The sequence below is a fragment of the Corvus kubaryi genome, unplaced genomic scaffold (genome assembly GCF_017639235.1).
Source record: "Corvus kubaryi isolate FWS band 111438036 unplaced genomic scaffold, C.kubaryi_AGA036_p1.0 37391, whole genome shotgun sequence".
NCBI lineage: Eukaryota > Metazoa > Chordata > Aves > Passeriformes > Corvidae > Corvus > Corvus kubaryi.
The window spans coordinates 8,872,324-8,887,969 of NW_024581130.1; the positions used below are offsets into that span (position 1 = coordinate 8,872,324).

Consider the following 15,646-nt stretch of genomic DNA (forward strand, 5'->3'; position numbering starts at 1 on the left):
AAAAAAAAAAAAAAAAAAAAAAAAAAAAAAAAAAAAAAAAAAAAAAAGGTGTAAAATGGGAAAATGTTGCAGCCTTGTCATGAAGGGGAGCAGAAGTCAGAAGTATCCAAGAGATCCCTGAACGGACACGAAGCCTTTTCAAGAAGTGCCTTTGGGTGGACACTACTTCCCAACATGTGCAAGCTTTGCCCCTCACCTCTACAGGCCTGCCTCCGTCCTTTCTGCTTTTCCCTTCTCCTTCCACACGTGCTCAGCAAATTCCTGTCACCAGCCAGAACTGATTAGAACAAAAGAAAAAACCAAAAAACTCCACAGCACTCTGGAACAGAAGTCATCAAGTACAAACCAAAGTAAGTATCCCTTATTAATTAGTCTTGTTTTTACCTTCGTTGTTGGTGCATTTTTCGACTAGTTGGAAAGGGACTCCAGGAGATCAGCAAAGGGTTATGCAGAACTCAGTGCAGCTTTTAGACACACCAGGGGGCCTTGCTGCAGGGTTCAGGTCTAATGCAGCTCACAGAGATTTGCCCATTTGCTGAGGCTGAGAGAAGCTCAGCTCAAGGGTCCCTTTGTTCTTCCCGAGATTATCCAGTCCATGTCCTCCTCACCCATCCAATTCAAGCACATATTTCAATTCCATCCCTGAGCAAGTTACATTCTTGCCTTTCCACTTCAATTTCCACAGGGCAAATGAAACTGATGGGAAGCATTTTGACAAAGGTACAGTTATTTCATCCAGTAGCCTGACATGACTCCAAATGTGGGTATTACATTTCATGTTCCTGGGACAGATCCTTTTCACAGGAACACAGGATCATCTGCATACTCAAATTGCAAGAACTTTACAGCCTCTCAAGTTTTCAGAGACACTGCTGATAATTTAATACTACAGGGCCACCACAAACATTTTTCATCCCAAAGCAGGGGAAAGGATAACTTTGTGAAAGCTCACACAGCAAAGAGTGAGGTTTCAGAACCTCTGATGCATTTGTTTGCCTCACCAGAAGGTACAGCAGTGTTCTGAGGGCAAACTGTGTAACATACACATAAAATATACTAAATGTTTTCAAAGTGAAGGAAGGCAGATTTGGATTTGATATTAAAAAGAAATTCTTTTTTACAGTGAGGGGAATGAGACACTGGAACAGGTTGCCCAGAGAAGGTGCGGATACTCCAACCCCAGTGTTTAAGGTTGGATGGGACTTTGCAACCTGGTCTAGTGGAAGGTGTCCCTGTCCACAGCAAGAAAGCTGGAACTGGATGCTTTTCAAGGTCCCTTCCAAGGCAAACCATCCTGACTCTATGAAATTAATAAATGTGCAGTGTCACACACCCCCATGTCCACAAGTGCAACTCATCTACATCTGTTCTTCAAAATAACATTTTTATAAACAGTGATTATAACCTTCCACCTGGGAAAGAACCCTTGGGGATGAAAGGGTTCCACTTTGCTTCAAGACAAGCATAGGCTGTAATATACACACCATTATTCTTTCAACTCATTTTTGCAAGCTCAAAAATAGAAGACTATCAATAAATAACAAAAAAACCCTGGTGTTGATCTACCTGCTGACCTTTGCATCTGTAAACAAAAGACAGCTTTTAACCAGTAAACAGCTTAGCAAATATGAAACCTGTTCTGCCAGTGCTTGCAGCACCTAAGATGACACTACGTCCAAATCAGTTCCTACAGAAACACAGATTTCTAGATGTGTTTAGAGAGAAAGCAGGATTTCCATGACTTCAGACCACTGAAAACCATTTTATTTAAAAACATACTGTATTAGAACCAAGTTAGTAAATAAAAATACCAAAACCAGTGCAAAATTCTACCACATTAGGCCTCTTATTCTAGGATCCAAATCCCTTTGAAAGCACCACCCTGAAAACAATACAAAGCTCCCTTGACTTCCTAAGGACTTCTCAGAGGCCCACAAGCCCACACTGGAAGGCACATTCAGGATTTTAAGTTAAAATAAGTTAAATTTCTTCCTTTCTTTTTATCAGGAATTATTATTAACACTTAAAATTCAGTTGCCTTGGACATGTTCATATGCACATACTGTATTTAAATCAATATAAATTTATCACATACTGCTTATGAACAACCAACAGGCATCAGGTGGAGGACCTTTTCTTTAATTTAGCTACGTACATGGGACCCCACGCTCTCCCTTTCTCTGGGAGAACCAGCAGTTCGTGCTGCTGCGTTCCACTGAGGAAAGTGAATTCCTGGGAAACACCTCTGGCCAGCTCACTTATATCCACAGGCATCACATCCCTGCAGGAGTTCAGGATGAGATTGATCACATCGCTGTTTTCTGCCTTGGACAGGGTGCACGTGGAATAGACCAAGGACCCACCGGGACGCAGGGCTTTGATAGCAGACCTGCAGAGAACAACAGAGAGGGAAAAGGGGAAAAAATCAACATCAGAAGGGACATACTAGTAGAGGGAGAATGTGTAGACTTACAAATCCAGACTATAAATAAATATGACAAAAATAGCATTATGAAAATGTCTTCACTGTACATAACAGACAGTTCAGGAAACCACCCACAACACGACTTTGCTTTCTCATTTATTATTGCATTCTCAGTTAGCTGAAGGTACTTTTTACACCCCAGTGACAAGTACAAAGCAGCATCCATTCAGAATATGCATCAAGCACTGCTGTGCTCAGCTCTGCTGTGAAAGTGCTGCAACTGTGCATACAAAATGGGTTACCTCGCATCAGAAGGGCCAGCTAGACATGGCAAGATGCTTGTGTGAACAAATATCAGAATGGACACTTGCAGTAATGGCCTGAATTCATGACTGGGCTGTAATCTTAGAAACATTCCTGCTAATTCTGCAACTTATTTAGCAAGGTAAGAGGATTTGGGGGTGTCACTGAGCCACTGCTTTTCAACCTGTTTTCCTAACGATCATATATTGTTTGTTTATGTACCCTTCACTTATTAACATGTTGACAAATTTTGACTAAAGGCAAAATAGTGGCTTAAAGCCTGAAAGCTTCACAACTACTGGCAGGTGGAGGGAACAGAGGTTCTTCTTTATCACTTTACCACTGAAACTGGGTTTAAATAAACTGCTTATTTCCCAGTACAGCAGATATGCCAAGTCCTTATTCAGACACATAAATATAACCTATGAGTGGATAGAAATAAGATATGCAAACCATATTCACCTGCTGCAAATTAAGGGAGTAAGAAGATAAATCAAAAATCTTGCACCACCACCATTTCTAAAAGAGGAAGCTACACAAAAGGCTCATTTGCTATTAAAACACTGTCTGAAGATAAATCCCATTAAATCATACATTTCTGAGCCATTTTTGGCTCAAAGACTGAATTGTAAGCTGGTATTCAAACAGATACTACAGGCAAATATCACGTTAAATATAATTGTTCCCTCAGTAAGATTCCCTTTGTTTAATAACAAGAAAATCAGAACAGGTGAATGGTGTAAATGACACTGAATAATCAGAGATTTGTAGATATTACTGACAATACTGTGCTCACACCCCCCAGGAAAAAAATATCCTGGGACAAATAAAAAGAAGAAAAGCAAAGAAAAAGAAACAACCATCTCCTCAAACCAGATGAGGTGAGCAGTCCCCAAAGGCAGAAATTCTGATTCCAGGTCTAGATAAACAAAGACAATGCCATGGAAATAGCAATTCCTCCAGAAAGCTGAGGACTTCCCATGAGTGGTATCTGACCAAAAACAGTTAAGAAAGGAAAGGAGAAAATACAAGGGGGGGGGAAGATAAACCCTTTTAACAGAATTGGGACTTTTTGGCAAAAGAATCAATAAAGAAAAGCTTCAGCACAAACAGGATCAAAGCTGATCACAGATCAAAGCTGCTCTGAAAATCCTGCCCAAAATAATATGGGAACACCAGGACAAATGACTGCTTCAGACAGTGATAAGACCAGGTGAAAACTCCTGTATTATACCAAATCTACTTCTCTTGGCAGTCCACACATTACCTTGCCCAATTCTTCTATGAGCCTTGGTTAAGGTAATCAGCAAGCAAAGTACATATTTCACTTAAGTCTATGATTTTCCAATTTTACTCAGCATAAAAGGACAGAGCTCTCTCAAGTGATGGTGCTCTAAGAAAAAAATATGCGTTAAATGCCTCTGTTGCATCAATCTTCAGGAAAAACACAGAGAGCGAGCATATATAACCTTAGTGAGGGAGCAATTCCAAATTCAGCCTGTTATAGCCAAAACCAGGTTACAGTGCACTTAGGTATCCTAAATATTTTCAGTTTAACTGGGCCTAGTGCACTCATTCGAGGATACTCTGAAAATAAGTTAAACCTATTAATTAATTAAACCTACAAGGTTATCTCACACCCCAAGTAGCTTTTCAAAGCCTGCAGAAATGTTTGAGAATGTTCCTGCCACAGCTTGGTAGAGCACAACATTCACACTGCCACCTTGAGACAGTCAAAGAGAGCAGGGGGAACCCTGACATCCCTCCCAGCTCTCATCTTCTAAAATTCTGCACTTACCAGCAGGCATTTAAATGCCTGGCTCCAGATTCATGCTGGCATCCCAACACATATTTACTCCATAGAGGGTTCCAAAAGCAGCGTTTCTGTCCCCAAAAGCTGTCCCGCCTTCTCTCCAGCTCCTTTCCTTGTCAGCAGCTGCCCATTTAAAAGGGTGGGGCTCATGCTGCTGCTCTTGGCCTGAGGAACCACAGTGCACCCAGAAATATGGAATTAACTGCTAAATTAAAGCAAAGCAGGCTTGTGCAACCCTCCCTTCTCATGAACAGCAAACCAGCAAGAGACCCTGATGTCTCTTTGACCCCACTGTCTCTTGGCCTCACACCCATTTGGGGAAATTCAAAAGCACCTTTTTCCTCCCATGTATTAGATCTTGCTTTTATCTTTCACATTAGAACTCAAAGAGAACAGAGCTGAAGTCTAAACGGGCTCTCAAAAAGTCGAGCTGATCTTCACATTTTTATCAGAATCCAGCTATATAACTCATTTTTGACAGACCTACCCCTGCCAGCTACACCTTTTCCATGTATGCACGAGTGCCAAGCCCTGAGGGCAGCCAGCGAGCTTGGAAATGCTTTAATGTAACAATTGAGATGTACTTTTAGCAGACCTGAGAATTTTACTCCTAGAAGCAGATAATGGCAACCACTTTCCTACTTCTAAGATAGGTACTAAGTAAGCATTTAGAGAAGAGAGAAAATTCTTTTACCATGTAAGAGTGGGAAAGGTAAAAGATAAAGCTATATACCAAAAAGTAGCTGTAGCTACACTTTACAGGGTTAAAAGCCTGGACACTTGAAAAATGTCTTTTTCTTCCCATACAGAAGGCAACAACTCCTTCAGACAACATTTTCAAGGGCACCATGCTCCTCCAACTGAGTCCATCAGAGGAAAGAGCAGCACAGGCCTCTGAAGGAAAACTTGAAAATCTCACCTCAAAACCCCCATGTCTAAACCTCAGCCTGTGAATCTTCACTGGCCCATGACCCAGAAAGGTCAGCCTGCTCAGGGCAGTTCTCTTTATTTTGAACTTAAACCCTGAATTAAAATATCTGAGGAGAATGACTTCAGGCAGCAAGGTTAATCAATGTATCTATCCATCTTGTCAAGTGCAGCAACAGTTGTTTCAGTCCCTGGGCTCAAAGTCAATGCCCGCCAGCCCTGATTAAGCCGTGCTTGGCTTCTGATAAACCTGCAGGGAGCTGCAAAACTCCAAGTGTGGAAGTGCTGGGCTCAAAGTCACACAGGGTGACACTGAGCTGGGCAAGCAGAGCCAGGGAGTTTGGTCCTCTCGTCATCAGCATCACGGAGAATTCATTAATGAGAGGATTTGCTCATCAGTGAATTGTTCAAATACATTTAAGAAACTTCCTCTGTAAATCACTGGAGGGAAACAAGCTCATCCAAGGGGCAGGTTGGAGATGAAGCAAAACTTAATCCTACTGTAACTCCACCATCTAGGAATTAAGATTTCTCTTTCATTGGGAATCTTAATTATCGATGCTCAGCTGAAGGAATTCGGTGCTTGTTCCTTTGTGACTCTCAAAAATGGGCTTCAATTCTAGAATGCTTTGACAGGATGCTAAAACATTTTTTTCACCTTGCTCTCATTACAATGCCCTGTTTAAAAAACCCCCACATTATTTAGAGGCAGTTAACCTGCAGTTATTTTTCTCTTAGCGGTACATATGACACTTGTGTTTACTAAAGAGCTAAAACTTCCAGCTGAAATAAAGATCTACTTATCCTTAATTTCATAATTTTATTTCAGGTATATATGTTTCCTGTAATGAATTTTACATGTTTAGAGCCACTAATACTGCAAGGTTTCATGCTTCACATGAAGATACATCAGAACACACATCAGAAGTCCTGGAAACTTTTTCTGGAGCCTCTTTCTGTCCATCTCATTCAACAAGTTCTGTAAAACAAATTAACACATGCAGATTGCTCCCCTCCTCATTCTAAATAAGGTTTTACAGCACTAACAAAAAAAATTTTAAAGTACTTTATATTTTTGCAGGGTGTGTCTCTGGGTACAAGTCCATATTGTACTGTGGAGGTCAGAGGTACAACAGATACATTAATCAATCCTAACTCCCTCTATTACAGAAGTACTGGAACAGACTTTTTAAAGAAATATATTATTTTAAAGCTCCTTCTTTAAAAAATTCTCAATATTTACTAAATTAGGGAAAACAAAACAGCATTACTGTTTAATATCTCAGGGAACAAAAGGTTATGCTAGAGCCACACGACAATTCCAAACCCAAAAAACTGTTACATGCAACTAAAATGTAGTTAGCCAGGAACTAAACAGGATTTTTCCCATTTACAGAAAATGAGACATAATAGGATGACTTTTTTCATTCTAAAAGTCTTGGCGTCTCAAAGATCCTTTTAAAAACGGGCAGACACAAAAATATATATTTCATACTATAGGTAGCACCTGCATTTCCAGCCTATCCTCCTGTGCTTGGGTTTATGTTGCACACCGTGGGAAGGGGCAGAATTAATTATGTTAATCGTTCAACCATTTTCAGTATTAAAGTGCAAAGATGACACATTTTAAAACAACACTTCAACAGTGCCATCTTTTGGCAACTACAACATATTTCTGCTCAATAGGCAAGATAATGTCTCATCAGAATAAAAAATGCCAATTCTATTCTTTTTATTGACTTAAAATATCCACATTACCTTTTGCCTCTCACAGAAGTCCAGATACTTTGTGGTAATATGACCTGCATGTTACAGGTTTTGCTTTTATTTCTTCAAACCTGGTCAAAATGATAAAGAAACTCCTGCAGTGTCAAAATACCAATTTTTTTTAATACTTTATGATGGGCAGTGACAGTAGTTCAAGCACTCCCTCTGCTCCTCTCTAAGTAAACTTTGCTCCTGTGGAGAAACATTGCAGCTCAGAATAACAGGAGAATCATGAAAGTCAACTGCTTTTTTCAGCACTAAACTGAATCATAAATAAAAGGAGAGACAGGTATCAAAAACCTCTCAACTAAACAACCAAAACCCACAAATCCAAAAAAAACCCCTCTGTTCTACCCTAGCCAAAATTTGTCCTGAAAATCCTGATAAGCAACAAATCTATAGCAAATAATTCTAAATTATTTTAAAGCAAAGAGCAAACGTTCAGCTAGAATTATTGATCTTTGTCCTCCAATGCATGGTGACTTCTGAAATACTTATCCTGTTAAAACAGGGATATGAGACATCCCAGAAGGGAGAATGAAAGACCTTTGAAACCCACTACAAACCCTGCCACACAACTTCAGGGTTAGTGGTTATCCTCACAGCTTGTGAAACACACAGAGAAAGGACTGAAGGTGGAATTAAAGCAAAATTTGTGTCTGAATTAAAATATGTGATCCCAAAAAACTGCTGAGCAGCTTATTCGTTTATTCATAGTTATTTATACATTCAATAAGCTTGGCTTTGCAACATATCCTAAGGGGCTTGATCCATAAGTTATTTACAGGGTGCTGCTACACTTAAAAACAGAAACACTTTAACACCTCTGATGGAACACCTGGAGCCACAGCAGTGGCCACAGCTGTCACTCTTTGTGAAGAAATTCCAACCAACCATTTAAAATCTCCAACAGAACCAAAAGTGTTTTGGGGAATGGCACAGCACAAACACACAAAATATTCAGCTTTTGTAAGACAGAAAGCTGCTAAACAATCCTATCATCCACAAAACCCACAGCAGATCTGTTGGTCCAACAGTTGGAATTCTCAAAAATTCCCAGTGGAGCTAATTGATGAGATGGTTTTGGACAATAAGAGGATTAACTGGACAGCTACAGAGGAGCAAAGGGAAAGATGCCAGGGGAAGAGCTGAAAAACAGTGTGATGAAGCAATTCTCCGCACAATTTACTCCTCACAGCAGAAATGGAACATTGGTGACATATGCTAAATATATGATTTTATATTTATAAGCACAATTTTGCCTTCACTCTACAACCACAAAAAAGCCCAACTAAGAGCACGCAATTCCTCTCCTGCAGAAAATTCCACAATTCAGTGAAAATACAGAGTTGCTTAATTACTCAGAGATGTTGTGCATAGAAGAGTTCCAGCAGTCTGAATGCCTTTGCTGAGTTTTCTAAATTGTATTTTGTTGGATTTCTTTTCTGCTGAGCCCTAACACAAGCTCCTTTCAGCTGCAGAAACCAGTCTAAGAATAATTACAACATCCATAACAGTTTAACCACTACGTAATTGGGCAGTCAAGCTTAGCCCAAAATCTAATTTCTCTCTGAGAACTGGTAACATTGGTAAATTTGCTTTTGGGAACCACTGTATTTTGTGTTAGCATTTAGCATCAGGAAATGAATATTCCTTTTTTTTACTTTGCAATTTGTTTTCTGCATGAACACTCCAAATAATAACAAGATTTGCAGTGTGTTCTTGGATTAGAGCACTCAGCAGGGATGCTTTGGTTTGGGTACGAGCAATCATTACAATCTCAATTTCCATCAAATCAGTGGTGCCCTCATCGCTCAGAACATTTGCTGTTCAGCATTTATATCACTTATTTACATTTCAGATTTTATGCAGGCTGCAGGAGAAAGACTGCTGCATCAGTTTCTTCCAGATCTTCATTCTTTGAAGCCTCTATGTGCTTAATTAATTACATTGTATTGCAAACCCTACTTTTCCTTCCTTAACTTCCCTCTTTGATGTTCCCACTTCCCCCTAAGCAGATCCATAAAAACAGATTACAAGTGAAGCATTTCCTTAATTAAGGAGAATCTCAAATTTTAGGCCGAGTGTTGCTTGAAAGAAATAAAAATGAAATGCAAAGCCGAGTTCTATTCTTCTCATTTTTACGTTACCCTTACACTTAATCCTCCTGCTAAATTGAAACAGTGTTTGGACCTTCAAGCTTCACCTTCAAATCACAGAGTGTTTCACAGAATCCCAGGATGGTTTGGGTTAGAAGGGACCTTAAAGCTCATCCAGTCCCACCCCCTGCCATGGGCAGGGACACCTTCCACTATCCCAGGTTGCTCCAAGCTCCGTCCAACCTGGCCTTGGACACTTCCAGGGATCCAGAGGCAGCCACAGCTTCCCTGGGCATCCTGTGCCAGGGCCTCACCTCCCTCACAGTCAAGAATTTTTATCCTAATATCCCATCTACACCCACTCCCTCTCAGTCTGAAGCCATTCCCCCTGGTCCTGTCACTCCATGCTCTTTCAATGTATTTCTCACAATACTCTCCACAAACCTGCCGGGATTCAGCCTGACAATTGTTTTTGTTTACAGACACAGGAACCAAGGTCAGGAACACGTGGGAGCATAAAGCACCAGGAGATCTGGACCAATGAACCAGAGAGAGCCCTGCATGAGCTGGCTCATTTAAAAAGCAGTACAGCTGGATTCATGGAGGCTCAGCCCTCCTGAATATTACTGGAAGTACTGGAGAAGGGATTCAAACCCAATTTTTAAAATTATTTATAATTATGCACTCTAGTCGTAAAGCAGAGGCTTGAATAGGGGAGCATCCCACAATTTTAGTTCTAATGCACTTGTCATGAAACATTCAGCCTTTTCTGATCTTGCTTTATCATTTCCTTTTTCCCCTTTCACATGGGATCTGAGATGCCTTTAGAAATGGGAATTCATCCTAAAGTGATCAGGTAAAAAGAACAATAACCAGCCAGTGGGCAGCTATACTTCAAGTATTTTAACCAATAACTCTTATAATATCTAACTCTTGAAAGTAGCTACTTATTTCATAGGCTCCAAAATATTTTAAAAGGCAAACAAAAATCCAGTGCACATCACAACAGACTGATCAATCTACACAAGTACTCAGACCTATGCTGAGCAATAAAATGGAAATCACCATTCTTTTACTACAATTTATATAGCAAAGGTATTTTGTCTTTACAAATTCTTATTACTGTTGCTAAAGTAAAGAATATTTTCAACAGAAAGTTCTCTGTCTATTTAGGAATAATTCAATTAAATCTGATTTGGGCTGACAGGAATGTATATTTTTTTAAAAAACAAGGTTTCTGCTGTCATGAATTCTCCAGGATTACAATGTGGAATGATTTATGCAAATTCTCCAAATTTCTCTGCATGATGTATGCTTCCTTTTGCTACGGGTTCACAAATTGGATTTTCTATGTCAGATATTGAAAAGGGAAAACTGAAACAGGTCAGTGTTTTAAATGTGGTTGATTTCTTCACAGGAAATGGATGACATGATGCATTACAGCAATAAGATCCTCATATTTCTGTTATAAATCACAGGCTTCTGCCAGGCCTTTTTCAACTGGAAGTCATGCAAAACTGTCTTGAACTGCAGTGGGAACTTTCCATAAAAAGTTTCTTCTTCTTTTCTATAATATGTTATTTTCCCCTCAATTTGCTTTGACAGATGGACTTCAGGCATGACAGTCACTGCACAAATACCACTCAAGTTTAGAAGATTTTATTGAGAAGTCACTCTTTTTTTTCCCCCATGAGAAAAACTGTGCAGTTATACATGACAGCCTTGCTTTGGATTACTGGGGGGATGTTCTCAAAAATAAACGATCTTCTCTTTCACCCCCAAACTTCACATTCCTTTACTTTTTCTACCCTGTCAGGACTGGGAGCCTTTCTGTGCTACAAACAGTCAATAAGGAATGTATCTAAACCCATTTTAGCTGTGTCCACCTAAAATATTTTGATTTCATACCAGACTGTTGTGAGTCACCTGCAAATGGACATTTCTGTGAATTAAGTGAGTTAAGAGGACCAAAGCCCTGCTGCTGATATCACCCACACAGATTTCCACATCATCTCAGACCCACTGATTGTTCTAAACAGCATCACAACCACATATTCCTGACATTATTATTATTTTCAGAGGAGAAACCCTGGGTTTGTTTATTGAACCATGACAAATCTTGCCCCCATGTAATTTTTATTAATTATAGGAAGTTCCTTTAACTTTTTGCACTTCTCACCTTAGGAGCTGGAATTGCAGAGAGGACAACTCCTTCCTTTGCATGAGCCTGAGCACAGCTTGCTGAGGGTCAGCAGAGAAGAGCCAACTTCTGTCATTTGAACAAGGAGCATCAACCAATACCTAATCAATTAATAAAATCAATAAGACAATTCACAACAAAGATGGTCACTTTTTGAACACCATGTGCCAAAATCTATTCAATTTTCTTTTGCAAATATTAAGAAACACCCTTTTCACTTTCCATTTTTAGGGGTGAAATAATCCCATTACTATTTTGAGATGATTTTATGGTGTTAGCAGGAGGTAAGAAATCAGTGCTACCAAAGTAAGCTCTACCTGAGTAGTTCCCTCCTGTTCCCCTCCCCCTCCTAATTACATATCATGCAAAAATTACAGCTACAAAGTCTTCAGAATTCACTCCTAAGGCTTAAAGGGTAACATCACCCAACACAGGAATAAATGCATGACAGGCTTCACAAAGTATTTCCTGAGACTCTACAAATCCTGTACATGACTCTGTTCCCCTTGATAAGTCAGGTATTTTTGTGGGGGGCCAGGAAAAAAAAAAAGAGAAAATGAAAAATAGAGCAGCATAGGAAAAAAAAGACTCAGAATGTGGAAATATAATTTACCAGTAATAATGTCACCTTGTCATAAGATTCAGGCTGAAGATCTCCAATCTTTCTACCATCCAGTTTCGAGACCATTACCAAGTTAATCAAAGCATCTGGGATGAAGGATTCTATTGTCTGCTCCAACCACCTCGACCTCAAATCATCATATTCATTACAGTGAAAATGACCTTAGAAAATTAAGAAAAAACAAACAAAAAAACCAGAAGTAAACACCCAAAGAGATGTCTTTATGATTTTTTCCTGTTTTGTTTTTACAACTATAAGGAGTTAGACCCATTTCAGAAGTTCTACTGCATTGCCATGACTACCATGGAGTTTATACCTTACGTGCCTGTGTTACTGCACTTTTTAGAATACCACTGAATTTTTGTAAACCAAAATAAATGTCAACATGCTCCTACAGAGCAAACCCCAAATATTTCCTTGCAAATCCTTCTGTAGCAACAGAATTCCACAGTAAAACAAGCTTTAACCATGACCCATCTCCAAAGAGTGAGTGCCTTCCTGGGCTCCTTGAGCCACCATCTAAACGAAGAGCATGCCTCATTTTATTAAATTGCCTTTTAAATAAATAATGCATCAGTTTTGAGTATCTTAAGGTACACCTTAGCATTCACTGAGGTTTATTAAGAATCAAATCCCTCCCATTTTACATTCTCAGCAGCAGTTTGGTCTCTTCAGAAGCAGCCAGAGGACAGAAAAGTTGATTTGTTGTTTCGTTTTCCCTAAACCTTTTGAAAGGACAACTCCTATTTAATTTACTTCATTAGCATCACCTCATTCCTCTAGAAGAGAGGGAAAGCCAGTTGTAATCAGCTGGTGCAGGTGGTTACAGTAATGGTCTCATCAGCAGGAGCACAAGGTGGTGTGAACAGTTCAAAACAATTATTATCCAAGCCAGCAAATAAACTTGGGAACAGCAATCCCAGCTTGCTTTAACTCCCTGGTCCAAGCTGCTGCTTGCTGCTGCCTTCTAAACACTGTGATTATCTCAGAATCCTTCTCCAACCAATTCCTTACCTTCTCCTTTTGCCCAGATCTGGCACATTTCATTTCTTATGCTCTGTTTTACATCAGCACACTTAAACTTACCTGTAATATTTGCACAGCACTAACAAAAGAGACAGTAGAGGAAAAGAACAAAATAAAAAGTAAAAAAAGGGACAAGTATTCTAAGATTGCAGATTATTTACATCCCTGCGCCAAGAAATTGACATGGCTTTAAGTAACTTCTGGAGAAGTAACAGTGCAGAAAAAGCCCACAGAGCTACCCCACTTTTGCCTGTCACTCTGCAGTAACCTATGTTAAAGTAAGGACTGCATTTTTAATCCTCTTTTAGGCAAACAGACTTCATAAAAATCTTATTAAACAGCATGGAACTACTTGGAATACAAACTGTTGTTGGGGTTTTTTTCCTCCACCAGCACCTGGCCCCATTACCTGGACAGGCACACTGCAGAATAGCTACAGATTTCCCCCCTGGTGCAGCACAGAGATCCAGAACATCTTCCCCATCCTTCACCTCCAAGGCCAGCACGGGCAGCAGCGAGGCAGCATTGAGCAGGTAATATTCCTTCAGTTTGCCAGGCTGGTGTTTCTGGGCAGGGAATCTCCCAGGAGCTGGCCTGATGAAACACCTGAAGGCTGCTGGGAGGTAGGGCAGAGCTGCTGGAAAGGCAGGATGATATCCCTGCTCAGCCAGGCTGCTCTCCAGGCCAGGGCACCGGCTGAACCTGTTCAGCAGCAGGGCATGCTGCCAGCACCACGGCGAGGTCAGCACGTCTCTAGGGTGCAAAAAGGAAAAGACATTCAACTACTCATCAAATAAAATAGTGCAGGAAGCCTTTATTTACAATCTCACAATTGGCTGGTCCTGGTGTAATCAGAAATTACTAATTTTGGTTAGAAAAGTACCCAGGAAAATAATTGTAACAGGAAACCAAGACACTGTTTTTTTCTAATCATTGCATTTAAAACGCCAATTTCTTCTGAAACAGGACATTCTCAATTTTTCTTATTTTACGTAGGAGATATAAATGTTGAAGCATGATGCTCTTCCTGACTACAAAGTACTTCCCTAGGGACAAAGAGTAACTGTAATATTAATTGTAAACAACAAAAATAATCACACACACAATGGCTTTGCAATGCTCATTCCAGCCAACACTGAAATGCCATTTTTACAAGTGTTCTTTTTCACATTTCATGTTCCGCAAACATTGGGCCAGTAAAACTTAAATCAATAGATATTCCTGGAAGACAGTCAGACAGCAGTGGTATGTGATAGAAACATGCTTGTTTATATTTCAGTTTGCTCTTTCAGGCCTTTCTTACATGGATTTTCTGTCTGAATTCCTCTTAGTAATTTTTCATTTAGTGTCAAAAAATATTCCTCAGGAGTATTCACTGCCTAAAGCAGAAAAACATTGAACCAACCTAAGAGCTTTTAAGTTGACTCAATTAAACTAATGCTATGCATCTATGCTTTTTGTTTTTTAATAATGAAGCTCTTTAGCAGCTGTGTGATCAAGACCCAAATTAAGTGACAGCCTTTGCCATACGTGTCATTACTAATTCAGTTCCTTACCTCTGCCCTTCCCTCCCCATCTCCCCAAAGCCACAGACCTGACACTGCTCCATGCATCTCCCAGTTCTGCCGTGTACTGCTTCTCAAAGTGATCCAGAACCACCTGACAAATCTGCTTCTGGAGTTTCCCTTTTGTTTTGTTTTCCAGCTTCAGAGAAAGGAAGAAAAAAGAAAAGTAGTAAAGCCAAATTAAACCCGCCCTAGTTCTCACTAGAATTAATAAGAGACATTTTACTAATTACATCAACTTGGTACCAGTGATATCAGGATGCTTAAATATTAAGACTGCATCTGTATGCGACCAAAATGTAGTAAAAATTTCAGAGAGCAAAGGAGTTAAGCGAGAGTACACTCTTCCTGCCTGCTCGGCTTGTTAATGAATACCTCTCCATATCCACTGTGCTGATAATCCAGTGGTTCCTGGGGCTCTGATGGAGTTTAACCTACGAAAGGTAGGGAAAAAGCTTTTGGTTTCTAAGCAACCCCCAAAGGTAAACAGTGAATTTCCCTCCCTAAGGGCACCCAGCAGCCGACCCGTCCCAACGCGGCACAGAGACGGCGGCGGGCGGGCGGCAGAACCGCAGGGACGGGGCTCCGGGCACCAGGGGCGGCTGTGGGGCCGGGAATTCTCTCCGCGGCGGAGCAGCTTCCCGCAGGAGGTACAGAAATCCACGGGACGCTCGGGGGTGGGGAGCAGGGACGCGGGGAGAGCGAACGGGGCCCGGCCGCGCTCTTTCCGCTCGCACGGCCCGCGCAGGAAGCGGCCGGGGCGCTCCCGCCGCGCTTCCGGCCCCGGCCCCGGCTCACCCGGCCCCGGCCCACCCGGTTCACCCGGCCCCGGCTCACCCGGCCCACCCGGCCCCGGCCCACCTGTGCCGGAGTGTCCCAGGCTGCCCGGCCCGGCCCCA

General features: G+C 40.8%; 1 protein-coding gene and 1 long non-coding RNA gene across 2 annotated transcripts in view; one reads left to right on the forward strand and one right to left on the reverse strand.

The window, feature by feature from the left end:
* The window catches only part of NSUN3 (NOP2/Sun RNA methyltransferase 3), a gene marked incomplete at its 5' end in the record, with an annotated part of 20,416 nt that extends 5,240 nt beyond the window's left edge, over positions 1-15,176 (reverse strand). The window contains 6 exons of the mRNA XM_042037895.1: positions 2,156-2,389; positions 11,514-11,635; positions 12,148-12,317; positions 13,592-13,935; positions 14,777-14,886; positions 15,123-15,176. Of these exons, the coding sequence (XP_041893829.1) occupies positions 2,156-2,389; positions 11,514-11,635; positions 12,148-12,317; positions 13,592-13,935; positions 14,777-14,886; positions 15,123-15,176 (1,034 nt within the window). The remainder of the gene's footprint in view (positions 1-2,155; positions 2,390-11,513; positions 11,636-12,147; positions 12,318-13,591; positions 13,936-14,776; positions 14,887-15,122) is intronic.
* Positions 15,177-15,242: 66 nt separating this feature from the next.
* LOC121669271 overlaps positions 15,243-15,646 on the forward strand; it is a 3,796-nt gene continuing 3,392 nt past the window's right edge. The window contains exon 1 of the long non-coding RNA XR_006017679.1: positions 15,243-15,397. This is a non-coding gene — a long non-coding RNA (uncharacterized LOC121669271). The remainder of the gene's footprint in view (positions 15,398-15,646) is intronic.